At 34.9% G+C, this 15,443-nt stretch overlaps 2 protein-coding genes across 3 annotated transcripts in view; one reads left to right on the top strand and one right to left on the bottom strand.

The window, feature by feature from the left end:
- SLC25A46 (solute carrier family 25 member 46) overlaps positions 1-15,443 on the top strand; it is a 198,499-nt gene that overhangs the window by 86,563 nt on the left and 96,493 nt on the right. The gene's annotated exons all lie outside the window — the stretch shown is intronic.
- Positions 1-15,443, bottom strand: part of TMEM232 (transmembrane protein 232) — a 341,832-nt gene that overhangs the window by 288,352 nt on the left and 38,037 nt on the right. For both annotated transcript variants that reach the window (XM_077139001.1, XM_077139002.1), the window contains exon 3: positions 11,600-11,731. In XM_077139001.1, the coding sequence (XP_076995116.1) occupies positions 11,600-11,715 (116 nt within the window). In that variant the 5' untranslated portion in view covers positions 11,716-11,731. The remainder of the gene's footprint in view (positions 1-11,599; positions 11,732-15,443) is intronic.

Genomic DNA, 15,443 nt, shown 5'->3' with positions numbered 1-15,443 from the left:
TGGAGAATTTCTGATATTCTCACAAGCAGTGGGGACAACTAAATCAATAGGCCAAGTCCTCAATCCTGGGGTTCTCCCCTATGAAACTTATTTCTGCAAAGAATAGGCTAAGCATACTTAAAATTAAGCCAAAGAGTCACCCCCAGAGAACCACTATTGTTGTTCAGATGTGGCTTCTTTTGAAGCAAGCTCAGCAGATGAACTCACTGCCCTCACTGAGTTATGAAGAAACATGACTCCCAGGAGTGTAAATCTCCCTGGCAATGTGGGAAAGAAATCCTGTGATGAGCCAGGTCCAGTCACCACGAGTTTGAGAAAGCCTTTCTGACCAAAAGTCCGAAGAGAGAAATGAAAAAAATAAAGTTTCAGTGACTGAGAGATTTCAGAGTTGAGAGGTTATCCTGGAGGTTATTCTCATGCATTATATAGATATCACCTTTTAGTTTATGGTGTATTGGAGTGACTAGAGGGAAGTACCTGAACTGTTCAGCTGTGTTCCAGTAGCCTTGATTCTTGAAGATGACTGTATAATGATATAACTTTAACAATGTGACTATGTAATTGTGAAAATCTTCTGTCTGATGCTCCTTTTACCCAGGGTATGGACAGATGAGTAAAAAAATATATAGATAAAAATAAATAAATCATAGAGGAGATAAGAGGTAAAATAAATTGGATAGATGGAAATACTAGTGGTCAAATGAGAGGGAGGGGTAAGGGAAATGGTATGCGTGAGTTTTTTCTTTTTTATTTTTATTTCTTTTTCTGGAGTGATACAAATGTTTTTAAAAAATGGTTATGGTGAGGTGTACACCACTATGTGATGATATTATGAGCCACTGATTACATACCATGTATGGAATGTATGTGTATGAAGATTTCTCAATAAAAATATTTTTTAAGAAAACTGAAAATATGCAAATAAATGGCTGCCTCCACAAATATGAATCAGATTAAAACATGGCTTTTCTGGGGTACATAATACTTTCAAACTGCACAAGGAACAAGTAAACAAGAATAAATGAATGAGTTACTTCTGAGAGTGATAAGTGCTATGAAGACACAACCAGAATTGGCGTGGAAGAAAGTGACAGGGGAAGGTACTATTTCATATTTTAGGCAGCCAGAGAAGATGCCAGGAGAGACATTTGATTTAAGACAAGAAAGAGACAAAGAGACAAAGAAGGAGTGACAGGTGATGCGTTCAGGGGTGGCAACCATGGACCAGATCTCACAGGGCACTGAGGGCAGAACTGGATTTTATTCTAGGTGTAGTGGGAAAAGTATGGAGGCTTTAATATGGAGGCATAGCACAATGACATTTTTAAAATATTACTGAGGTTGTTGTCCAGAGAACAAGTTAGTTGGGCTAGAACAGGGGGAGAGACACCAGTTAGGAGGCTGTTGCAGAATGACAAGAGTCAGATGATGGTCACTTGGTTGATGGCAAGGGTGGGTATCAGTGGAGGTGAAGAAATCCTGCTTAAGGCCACAAATTACTAAGAGCCAAGAACTGATCTTAGGTTCAACTCCATAACCTACAAAAATCTGTTCCATAATTTTTTAGTATTAATAGAGCTATCTATCATGTTCATTGTCATATCTTAAGTTTCTCCTTATTGCTATATATACAGTTTGCTTAGTGAACATCTGGTATCCAAAATGTCCTTTTTCTACTGATAACAAACAGGAGGCTAGAGAAGTGCAGTTCAGCTTAATATACTCAAAGTCATAACTTGTAAATAAACAGAGCTAACATTTGAAATAAGCTGTCTGACTCAAAGCCTTTGCATTTTGCTCTTGCTATAAGATCTCTCAGCAGAACAAATCGTATAATACAATGTAACGTCTACCAAAAAAATATTCCATGCAATTTAAGCAGATTTCCTCACTACCAGCCACACACACTTTTCCTCAAACTTGTACAATATCTGGATACAATAAATATAATAAACACAAATTTAAAAGTAGAGTTGTGAAATGTGACATATTACCTCGGCTTCTTCATAGACTCTGAGAAAAAATGCATTTATATAATTTTATTTCTGCTGAAAAATAAAGCTTCAAGATTAAAATAATGTCTCATTCAATTTCTATGCTATTAGTATATTTTACAAGTAATTTAGGCTTTACAATTACTTTCTAATATGGACTGTAGCCTGTAATGCACCACTGAAGAGCTGGAAAGTGACTCATTTTCAGCTTTCTGATGGTTATGGAAAATCTTAATTGGTCTCTCACAGTTCATCTTAATAAATATTTAAGGGGAAAGACATACAGCTATTTTTAACCATTTCTTGTCCACCACAAATAAATTAAGGCTGTTTCACAAACTTATGCCTATTTAATATGCATGACAAATGACAAGAAGTAAAATGGAACCTAAATTACTGATATTTGAAAAGAAAAATTACTTTAAGCTTTTTACATTCCAATTTCTTCACATTTCAAAGGACTTCACAAAGACAAACATAATCTGTATGTAAATGCATTCCTGTAAAACACACAGCAAATAAGGATTATCATTCTTATTTTACACATAAAGAAAATATAACGAAGTCTCCTGACTGCACAGACACCCAATCCAAACTGACTCCTAATTTATATTACCTGTGAATTCAAAACTTTTATTTTTAGCCAGAAATTAATTTGTTCAGTGAGTATTTAATGAAAGCTTCCTTCATACATGATCATTGTTAAATACAATGGAGCTAAGAAAGAATCAGGGCTGGCCTGGGAAGTTCACCATCCAAGAGGGAAGTGAAGTCTTACATGAGAAATGAGGTAACATAAAGGAGACATGTACTAAAATTGTGTAGGAGTCCTGAAGAAGGAGAGAATATAATTCCATCATGTCCAAGTCCTATAATCCTTACTGAATAATCTAATCTGTCTGAGCTGGAATAATCCATCGTTAGAAATGGCAACAAGATCTTGCAGAATTTTGGAAAGCATTAAACCAGAACACACACAGCCTAGTTCCTGGCATATGTTTAGTACCAGATAACTATTAGCTAAGAGCATTACTGTTTTGGGTTAAGAGTCAGGAAAAGCTTCTTTAAAGAAATGGCAGTTGAGTTGAATCCTGTTTTATGTACAAGAACTGAAGCATAACAAGATAGCAGCTGTCCATTCAAAATCCCTCCTGCCCTTCTTCCTGAGCACGTGACCATCCAGTTAGAGTCTACACTTTCCAGTCTTTCTGGTATCTGGCTGTGGCCACATGGCCAAACCTGTGGAATGTGTCCCAGATATAATATGTGCAACTTTCAGGTGACCTCTAACTCAGAGATAAGCCACTTCCCCAGATTCTGATTCTTTTTCTCCTTCTAGTGGACTTGAACACAAATTCACAATCAGCTTTCATTAAGCAGATGAGGACAACATCTATGAGACAGAGAAGGACCTGACTTCCTCATCAGTACTTAAGCAGAGCTGCCTTGCCAGCCTAGACCCACTAGATTTGTAAGGACTTAAGTCATTGAAATTGGAGGCCTCGTTTGTAGAGTTGCTTCAACTTGACTCTAACTAATAAAAGTAGGAACAAATGCTTTTTTTAAATGAAGAATTTGAACCAATTGAATGCTTAAAATCAAGATCAGAAATGAGCATGGATATAAATGGCATTGAATGGCAGGCTGTGGCGGAGACTTACAGCTGCCTACACCAATGTCTGCTCCTTCCCTTTTCTTACTAGTAAAGGATTCTCTCATGCAGTTAGCTATGTCCATGTGTCTAAGTTCTTGCCAGTAAGATGTAAACAAAATTTAGGTATTATTTTTTTGAAGTTTCCTAAAACGGGCACAAGACCTTATTCATCTCTTTCTCTAATCTACAGGATGAAATATGACTGTGATGGCTAGAACTCTGGCAGCCATTAGGGACCATGAGATGGTCTTAGTGCAAGCCATGTGCAAGAGAGCAGCTAGATAGAAGGAGCCTAGGTTCAACACATCAGCTCTAGAATGATTACATTCAGAGAAATAATTTCTACTTTAACTGTCATTGCTATTTTAGATTTTCTTCATGTCAATGGGCCCTAATTCTGTATTATACATAGACTTTTGGCTTTTATTTGATAAACACTAGGAAGCAGAGGAGAGATATGATTAGAGCTGTGTTTTTTTGGATATTGAGAATTACAGGCATATGCTGAATGGTTTGTAGTGAGGAGTGACTGTTGATAAATGGGCAATTATTTAAACTGTTAATGCAAGAGGTAATAGAAGTCTGAACAGCAGTTTGGACAATAAAATGAGGAAGAGTAAAGGGATGTGAGAGTTTAGGTGGAGGTTAAATAATTAGGCCTTGATAATTGATAGGAGGTGAGAAAAGAAATTATGAGGCAGACATACAGATGAGTTCAAGGTTTTTAGTCTACATAATTAGAAGTGGGGGGATATCACTGAGAGAAGTAGATGGGAGGAATTTGAGTAGATAATCTATGCCATTCTGGACATATTGAGTATGATTTATTTTGAGATATCCAAGTACACAGATCTATAATCCAAATGGACTTGAGGCTGGTATAGGAAATGCTTAAGATCTGGAAATATAGATTTGAGATTCACCAAATGTCAGTGAGAGTCAAAGCTACAAAACTGCAGAAGGAAGAGTACTGAGGGGAAAAAATTAGTCAAAGGGAGGTCTTTAAACAAATCCTAAAGTTAGGGGGAAGGATGGACAGAAGAAAGAATAAATATGATATAAGGAGATTCAGAAAAATTCGACACCATGAAATTCAAATAAGTGTAAAATTGAGGGTCTAAGACCCTTCTCTGAGAACAAGCTGAGAGTGTGGATCATAGTCCCTGCTGAACAAGTAGATCAAACTTTTCTATCGTTAACATATTACTCCATCTCCTATGACCGTAGCTGATTGGATGGCAGAGGATTCTGATTCCAATTAGGCCAATCCAATTTTCCAAGGGTTCTGAATAATTACCTGACACTTCAGTTGATATTGGAGCTGAAAGGTTATGTAGAGTCAAGCGACGGCTTTTGGTGAGAGGTTGCTTAAAACAAAACACCCCACATCTCAGAACGCTATTTTCTGTCTTGTTCACTGTTACAGCCCCCAAGAAATATTTGTTGGATGATGGTACTGATGTATAGCTTTGGTCCCTACCCTTTAAGAGTTTATAGTCTGGTGGAGAAGCAGACAATGTCTGTCAAGTTGACCATTTTATCTCCAGAACCTGGCAGAGGATACATAGTAAGTAGTGAATGAAAGATCAGGCCTAGCTATACTTTCTCTCAGTTTCCAAGAGATATCCATATATTCTTCCCTTAAATTATTTTCTTGGCTTGAGTTGGATTGAATGGGTACCAAAAAAAAAAAAAATCCCAGATGAATGCAGCAAAGAAGAATGGACTGAAGATGAAGACAGGGAACAAAGTACCACATGCTACAGACTTAACAAGAAGACCAATGACAGAGAGAAGATCATGAAAGTGAAGGTTTAAAAAGTCAACGGGGACCTTTAATAGAATAGTGTCACTAAAGAAATTAAAACAGAATGCACATTTCAGGGTGCTAAAATAAGTACATGGATGAAGATACAAACAAAAGCATTGAATATTAACCTAATCTTTTAGTATGTCTGGTAGGATGGGAAAGTGAAAAAATGGAATTGAAACAGATAAGAAATAAAAATAACAACTAACACAGCTTCCCCCTAAAAACCAGAAGTACCAACAGAATGAAAGACTATTCTTACCCTTTTAATAATGTATATAACATCTGCGTATATGAGGAATTCAGGGAAAACAAATGGACATATTTACTAATCTAAAGGAAAGAAAGAAAGATTCAGTGATACGAACATGTACATAAGTTTATTCTTTAATTCCCCTGAATTTTTCATTCCTGCACCACTGATCTTGGCCTTGAACTTTTAAGGTCATGTACTAGAAATATCCCCGCCATCCCTAACACCATAATGATGTAGATATCCACAGGCTTCATGGTATGAAGCCAGAAATATTTCTAAAACAACTGTAGTTCATTATATTATTTTATTAAATCTTTGTATTTCTTGAAATCTTATATTTCTGACTTAGTCTTAGCAAATGGTATACTGTCTTAAGCGTTAAAAATGAAAGCCCTTCTTTGACTTAATAAAAATTAATGAAGGGAACTCTAAGGTGATAAGGGGTAGGTGTAGATATAAAATGAATTTTGAGCAGAAAAGCCATTTAGAAGAAACATAAAACTGAATGGTAAAAATGTTTGCAAGAATAAAATTCCACTTATTTTTCTAAATGTATACTGTAATACTTGTAACCTTTCTATTTTGCATTTCATAACAGTCAATGGTCCCTTCAAAGTTGTCCATAAGAAGCCCACTAGGAAACATCTAGACTTTTGATGTTAAATTTAATTCCCTTGTGAAATGTTAGCATGGGTAACAGTATTCAAACCGATGTATTTAGCTACTAAAGATCCATAAACTCTGCTTACATTCTTTTGCTTAGTAAAAGAGCTTCAAAGTTCATGTGTCTCTTCCCCTTTCAGCCAAGAAAATTAAAAATCAATGACTCATATATTCATCTTAAAACCTTGTACATGAACTTTTTTCAACAGGCTTCCCCTGATGTCACAAAGAAAAGTTTGATGAAATCAGGAACACTCCTCCTTGGAGAAGTTGGGTAAGAATATCTTCAAGGAAGAAATGTGGTAGAACCATGGTCATGCTTTTTTTTCCTTCCATAAAGTGGTTTTCTACCACAGAGCCCTGGTTCGAGATCAGCTAGCTCAAATGCAGACACAGGAGTTAGGGAGTAGGGTTCACAGGTCTGGGTGAACAAAATGGCAATCAGAAAAAAAAAACAGTAATGATCGTAGTAATGTACATAAACAAGAGAATGATAATCCCTTAGCTATGTTTCTGAAGGTTCAAGCCACAGGACACTGGCCACCACAACCAAGTTTTCTCTGCTGATCCAAGTTTCACATGAGAGTAAGGGGGAATAATGGATATTTTGGATGTAAGAAACTTGCTTTCATGTTTCACTAAGAATTCAATGTTTTGATGAATGTGAGGAGTTTAGCATGGTGAGAAATGGATTTGTGATCAGATCAAACTCCATATGAGAATAAATTAAATCAAAAAAAGTTATTAAAACATGCAGGATAATGGCTAAAAAGCATGTCTTCTGAGACACTGGAAAACTAAAGACTCCATGAATATTACAGGACACCTGGCCACTGACTCAACTTCTTCCTCAAGATTAAACTGTGGCATCACTGATACTTAGTTCACATCTAGTATGAGATGTGGCTTCTTCTTGCAACCATCTGGATAAGTCTCCCATGCCCAGTAGACACATCTTCTGTGCCTCTTTGTAGCAAATTGTGATTTCTTGGGTCAGGATAGCAATGCATCCACTTTTCCACCACATTTTTCCTTTTTCTTTACCTTAGTGGTGTTGAATTTGCATCCCCAAATGTGCCAGTTAGTAACTACTGTGTACCCCAGAAAAGCCATGTTTTAATCCTGTTCCAATTTTGTGGGGGCAGCCATTTCTTTAATCCTTATTCAGTATTGCTGGGTGGGATCTTTTTTATTGTTTCCATGAAGATGAGACCCGCCCAATCGTGGGTGGTAAATTCTGATTAGCTGATTTCCATGGAGATGTACTGCCACCCATTCAAGGTGAGGTTGCTTACTGGAGCCCTTTAGGAGGGAACCATTTTGAAAAAAGCCAACAGAACCAATAGAGCCCACACAGTCAGAGACCTTTGGAGATGCAGAAGGAAGGCAGTGAATATAGTTTTATTTGTCCCAGTATGGTAGAATTTACAGGTGCCTAGTTGAGAAGCAACTGCAAAGTTTCTCTGGAAGACAGCACAATCCTCGTATTCAAAAAAACACCCAGAAAGAATTTTTCCAAGGGCAAGTCAGCAAGGATAACACACAAGGAAAAAGATGGCATAAATATGAACTGCAGAAACAACCCAGTCACCAGTACTCCAGCCTCCAGAATAATCATCTGCAGACTACAAACCATCATGCTTACACAACAATATGCTTAAAAGTATCTGCAGGGAACCAGAGACTATAACTCTAAATAGAAGATGTGAGAATTTTTTTGAATTTCTAGACCTGTAAGATATAATTTTTAAAAATTTAATGGACAGATTTGGCAACAGGAGAAAAAATTAGTCGTGTGGAAGACAGACCACAAATCAGAATGAATTACTCAAATAGAGTAGAAAAAGACAAAATGAAGAGAAAATGGAGAGGAAAGAGTACAAGATGTAAAAGATACAATGAATTGGTCTAATATAGATTTAATTGAATTCCATAAAGAGAAAAAAGAGAAAATGGGTCAGAGGCAATATCTGAAGAAATACTATCTGATAACTTTTCAGGAAAGATGAAAGACAGTCCCCACAGAAAAGTTCCAACTAATCAAAGGAAGGTCTCGTTTTTTTAACAAACACTCTAACAAATTATAGAAAAACTTAAGAAAAATGGAAGACAGCAAGAAAATTGTAAATGCAGCCAGAGCAGCACCTGGCTGGGAGGCAGAAGCAGATGAATCTCAATGAAAGGTTAGAATCCCAGTTTGTTTCTCAACAGCAACAATGGAAGATGGGAAGCAGTAGGATGACATTAAAAATGTGCTGGGAGAAAAGGGAATAAATATGATAACTGCACAAACATAATTCCATATTAAGTGTTAAACACCTTTCAAGGATAAGAATAAAATAATGATAAATTCAGACAAACAAAAACTGAAATTTCTGTCAAAAACATAATTTCACCAAGGCAAATTCTAAAAGAAATATAGGCCCAGATGGAAAGTCTAAGAAGCAAAAAGAAGTGAAAAGCAAAGAAAATGATAAATAAATGAAGTGAAAAGAATATTTACTATTTCAAACAGAAAGAAAGTCTAGTAAAGCTTAAAAATACCCCAAGTTAAAATTAAAATGCCAGATAAGGCTTGATGAAAAAAATCGCACTTAATTCTGAAATATTTAAAATTTTCCTTTTAAATCAGAATTGAGATAAGCATGCTAAAAAATAATAAAAAGATTTAGCAATATTCCTGTATGTCAAATCCATGTATAAAATTCAATGGTGGGTGGGCCACAGTGGCTCAGCAAGCAGAGTTCTCACCTGCCACGCCAGAGATCCAGTTCGGTTCCCAGTGCCTGGCCCATGTAAAAAACTAACTAAATAAAAATCAATGGTATTTTTCTCTATGGGCAACAACTAGAAAATATAATTTTCAAGAATATATATGTATATAATTTACAATAGCATAAAAATATCAAATACCTATGAATAACTTTAACAAAAGATGGCAATATCTCTATGAAAAGCTAAAACTAAAATTTTATTGGAAAACTTTTACACATAACTAAATGATCAGATATACCTTGTTCATGGATTGGAATCCTCATTATAATAAAGTTGTCAACTCTCCCCCAATTGATCTACAGATTCAGAACAATTCAGTTTTAAAAATCACAGAGTTTTGAAAAAATATAAGACAAACTGGTTCAAAAAATAATATGCAAAATGCCATCGAAGAAGAATGAGTTTGGAAATCTGTCATATTTACTACTAAATGTTATTACTAAACCTTAGTAATTATGGAAGTATGGTATTTATGTGTAAATAGACAAATGAACTAGTGAAGCAAAATAGAGACCCCAGAAGCATACCCATTAAATGTGGACACTTGACTTACGGCCACAGTTGTACTACAGAAGCAGTGGGAAAATGATGCTCTTTTCAATAACTGATGTAGGATCAATCGGTATATATATAAAGAGAGAGAATTTGGACCTGTACATAACACCATACACGAAAATCATTTCTAGAAGGATCATAGACATGAAAGACAAAACATTAAGGATTTTAGAAAATATTATAAAAGAATATCTTCATGGTCATGTGATATGGAAAGATTTCATAATCAAAGCAAAAATTACGAATCATAAAAGATGGAAATATTTGACTTTATATAAATTAATAAGTTCTAGTTACTAAATGGCCTATATCCTATGACCCAGAAATTCCACTCCTAGGTGTGTAACTTAGGGTGTGCACCAGAATGCCTGTTCGTAGAAACATTTTTCATAATAACCATAAACAAGAAAAAGTTGAAACGTCCAACAAGAGTAGAATGAATGGATGATTTGAAGTATGCTCATGAAATGGACCAATAAAATGAACAAATTAACAATAAAAATGATATAGCTACACTCAACAACTTGGATGGATCATAAAACATAATGATACATAAAAATTAAACATATGATAAAAGACACCACAAAAACATAGTTCAAAGAAAAGCCTCAAACTAGGAGAATTTGTAATAAATATTTAAGAATACCAACATATCAATAAGAAAAAGACAACAGAAAAGGAAATTGGTCAATTATCTGAACAGAAAATTCCTTGGAGTAATTCTAATGACAACATACATGTAAAAAGATACTCAGTCTCATCAGTTACTAGGAAAATACCACTTTCAACCTGTTATGTTGGGAAAAATCAAAAAGTATGACAATATCAAGTGCTGGTAAAGATGAAAAGAAATGCTACTCATATATAAGTGATGAAAATGCAAAATGATTCAGATAGTTTGGAGAACAATAGAAAGCATGAGTAAAATTTTAAAAGGAATTAAAAATTCCACTTGTACAGGTACAGAAGGAGAAATATGCAATGCTTTTTACTGCAGCATTATTTATATTGGCAAAAATTTGGAAAGTAAAACAAGATAAATAAAGTAATTAAAATACAGAACATTCATATCGGAATACTGCACAACCACTAAAATACAAAAATGAAGAAATGCATGGTTATCAATATAGATTGAATTAAAAAACACAAGGTTAATTTTTTAAAGCATGTTGAAAATAGATGTATTCAATAGCATTATATTTATATATACATCAAAATATGATTTTATACTCTTATATTAAAGTAGAAAATAAATTGGAATAATATGTGCCACAATTATTATAGTTGCAAGGGTTGAAGAGTTTAAAATTGATCTGCTCAAGTATGCCTTATAAGAAAAATATTTGAAACAAATATAACAATATTTTCACATGTAAGCTATATTCTATATTACATTATACTTTTATTTTTAAGATTTTAAAACATTTCTCAAAATTTAAAAATCACACTCAATTCTTAAATTATCTACAATCTTAGATCTAGTAATTTCATTTTAGAAACTTTATCCCAAGGAAATTATCTGAAATGCAGAAAACATTCTATTGTTGCTTTATGTGAAATACCAAAGAAATAAGAAATAACTAAAATACTTCACGATACAGTTACCAAACACTTTCTCTTACACACTTAATGGATTATTCTGGCAACTTAAAAGGCTTATCTTAAAATAGAAGAATATGTACTGCATATTAAAAGGACAGAATTAAAAATTTTAGAAATTATAGGTTATTACTAAAAAAGATTTATTTTTAAACCAAAGTTTAATATTTGTATACCCTTGATAATACATATGGGGGCTTTTTTAAATGATTCTCTTTTTCCTGTACTTTTTGAATTCTCTACAATGTATGTGAGTCCCTTAGTTTCATAATCTGAATTTTTTTCATACTTACCTTGATTTGAACTTCTTTATTTGACTTAAAATTTGAAGATTACATTTCAAGGGTTCCTCATAAGAGAAAGATATGGCTCCATATTTATTAATTACAGGTGATTTATTAACAGGCATCTTCACAGACCATAAACTTAAAGAGAAATATAAAATTTTATGTTAAAATGCAAATGCATTCATAGTATCAAGTGATATATTTCATGCAAATTCATGATTTGTGAGGACAAAGGTGTTTTAAGAATTGAAGAAATTTTAAGGAAGAACTTAAATTTAAACTGTCAGATCTGGCATTCAAATCCAACTTCCCCCGTAAAACTCACTGTCAATGTAAACTTTCTCATTCGTATAACATCTATTTTTATTATATTTTAGCAGTTGTACCAACAAAGCCATTGAAACACAACACTGTAAAGTAGTTTAGTAGATACATTATAAAACCAGACTAACTAGCTTACTTAGTCTCTGTGTAACTCAGCTTCCTCTGCTGTAAAATGGGAATGTACCTCCACATAGAGTTGCTGTGCAGAATAAAGGGCTTAATATATGTAAATTGCTTAGAATAGTGCCTGACACATAGGAACTTTTATTTAAGTGCATATTAACATTATTAGATTACTGTTTTCTATTTTTTTAAGATAACTTCCTAACTCCTTCTTAGTCTCTTTTATTTTCCCATTTAGATTATGCTTTCTTTGCTTGACCTCGCACCCAGACTTTTTTTCCCTTTCGAGTTGTATCTAAGACATTTTATAAGTGTATGACCAAAATTATGACATGCTGTTGTTGTGTAGTAGAGTATTTGAACAGCAAAATGAAGTAATGAAATGGAAAGTCAGATATAGATTGAATTATTTTGCATTGCTTTAAGATAGCTAATTTTTAAAACTTCTGATTATATTAGTCAAGGTTTTGGCAAAAACATACAAGCGCACTCAAATGGGATCACTGAAGAGACATGAATAAAGGGACGTGTGCTGGTTTGAAACTGTATGTACCCAGGAAAAGCTATGTTCTGATCCAATATTGTAGGACTTCTTGATTAGGCTGGACCTAATCCAACCTAATTGGACCTCTTGATTAGGTTGCTTCCATGGGGATGTGACACACCAGTTGTGGGTGTGACCTTTTGACTGGATGTAGATGTGATCCTGCCCATTCAAGGTGGATCTTGATTAAGTTTACTGGAGTCCTTAGAAGAGGCAACAAAGGGAGCAGTCAGACATTTCGAGATGCAGAGGAAAACATCAGAAGCACCTCAGGATCTGCTAGTGCCATTTGAAACCAAAAGCTGGAGAAGGGCCCAGCAGACTTTGCCATGTGCGTTCCCATGAGAAGCATACAAGCCAGAACCCAGAGTTTTGCCCTGGAGAAGTTAAGTGAGGACCCACAGATTCTTAGAGAGAAAGCCACTGGAAGCAGAAGCACAAAGCAGCAAACAGGGAGTAAGACTTCAGATGCCAGCCACATGCCTACCCAGCTGTGAGAGCAATCCCAGATGCCATTCAGCCTTTCTTCAGAGTCAAGGTATCTTTTTCTGGATGACTTAGTTTGGACATTTTTAAGGCCTCAGAACTGTGAACTTGTAACTTTATAAATCCCCTTTATAAAAGTCACTCCATTTCTGGTAAATTGCATTCCAGTAGCATTAGCAAACTAGAACAGCACTCTTTCCATTATCATGGGCAGAGTTTTTAAAAAATGAAAAGCAAGGGATGGTGCAGATTTCAGGTGCTGGTAAGAATGGGAGAACTATTACCACTCTTAAGATGGAAGGCTAAGAGAGACCAGAAAGAATAGGTGTAGGAAAGTGGTGCTCAAAAAAGAGCTATGGCTTTTGGCCAAACAAAACAACCAGTCTGAGCCACAGGACCTTGATCTCACTCTTTCCACATTCCACTCCAATCATCTGCCAGAGCCTCCCACTAACTCCACCAAATCAAAGCCAGAAGGCACAGGCAGAGTGTGGAGATTGGAAAGAGAATGTGGAGGCAAAAGAAAAATAGCCGATATAAAATGGATTATAAACACACAACATGGTTATCTATTGCTAGTGGCACAGTATCCTGATGGTCTCAAGTTCTGGTTCTAATATTCCATATCCATTAGTACATAAAGCCAATGGGTTTTTAAGTCAGCAGCTGCGCTGAGCTATCTTCAGGGACGCCATTCAGGCAAAGTCCAACTTTAATGCAAAATCCAAATTATCCCCAATCAAGATTAATATTTTTCAGAGGTTATTTTATTGAAAGTTAACACCACCACACTGGATATCTCCATCTAAAAGGCATTCCAGGACAATAACCACAAGCAATATTAACAAGTGAATGCTACAGTACATATAAGCACAGACAGTCTGAAAGAACAAGAATAATAAGAAAATTCAGTAACAATATTAAAAGGAGGTAATCTGATAAATCTAGTAATAAATGTTTCAAAGTTGACAAGTATATATTTCAAGTCATATAAAACTATGGAGATAAGATATTTCAAGTAAACTAGGTAAAGACAATGTCTTCAAGCACACCCTTCACAAAACACTGCATATTTCAGAAAATTAATTCGGCAGTACATTTTGAATCACGCATACTCTTGGATAAATTGGTTTAAAATATTTAATGGCAAATCAATGGAAAGAGAAAGTACAGGACACCTAGGGATAAAAAAAATACCTTAAAGGAAATTGAATTGAAGGTCAACAGGTATTTGTGAGCATTGTGTTAGATATTTTAACCTAGACATTTTAGCTGTTTTGTGATAACATTTCACAGGATTGACCATGAATAGTGATTTTTTTTGAGGTTTCAAGCAGTTAGAGATTAATTGTTCTAGAAGTTACCACTCGACGATTGAACCTACTGTCCAAAGATTCCTCACATCTGCTGGCAATTATGGTAATCATTTGTACTGTATGCTCAATATTTGAGTTCTACAAACCCTGTTAATGAGATCTCACCCGAATGAAAGGAGAGACAAGGTCAAATTGCTTTAAAAGTTTTCAAATGCACATATTTTTTATTTCTGATGACAATGTGCAACCAACACTAGTTTGGGAACCACTGTTTGTGTGGTGTTGTAATATACATAGCTACTTGGACTTCCTAAAACATTTTTATTAATTAGGATTATTCTTGACTAAGAATAATAGAACCAGTAATCAAATAATCTCAAATTCAGAATTATTAATAATATGAACATAATAAAAAAAAATCAAAGGAAAATATTTTTCATTGCCTCTTGAAGAATACAGGTTTTGCTAACATGGGTAATTCTATTACTGTTGAGTATATGAAGGAAGAATTATTTTTATAAGTTGCTGATGAATATAACCACCTCTGATGAATATAACCACCCAAGTAAAGATTCATTAAAACTAGGAAAGATCCATGGAGTTTAAGTTTTCTGTAGGACATTTGCAATGACAGGTAATCTTCTGAAGTAGTTATACAGATTTAGCCATTTACACCAGAATACCCACCCCGACCAAAAAAACAGGGATAGCAATCAGCCAAAAACACAGGGACCTTAATCCTATCCAATCACATGGAAGTGAATTCTACCAACGACCTGGATGAGCTTGGAAGGGAACTCTTTAGCAGAGCCTTTGGATACAGGTGACACCCTGATTTTGTCTTTGAAAAACCCTGTGTACTCCACTTCTTGCCTACCAGAACCCTCCAGACTTCTGGCCTACCAACTGTGAGATAATAAATGAGTGTTATTGTAAGCTAGTAAATTGTGTTAATTTGTTATGGGAGCAACAGAATGTATTTCACAATTTCACAATTATCCATGACTTGTGCGATGCTCTTCATACTACAATCTATGAACTTATTACTAAACATCTC

The sequence above is a fragment of the Tamandua tetradactyla genome, chromosome 21, assembly GCF_023851605.1.
Source record: "Tamandua tetradactyla isolate mTamTet1 chromosome 21, mTamTet1.pri, whole genome shotgun sequence".
Classification (NCBI taxonomy): Eukaryota; Metazoa; Chordata; class Mammalia; order Pilosa; family Myrmecophagidae; genus Tamandua; species Tamandua tetradactyla.
This window is presented reverse-complemented; position numbering and strand designations above follow the sequence as displayed.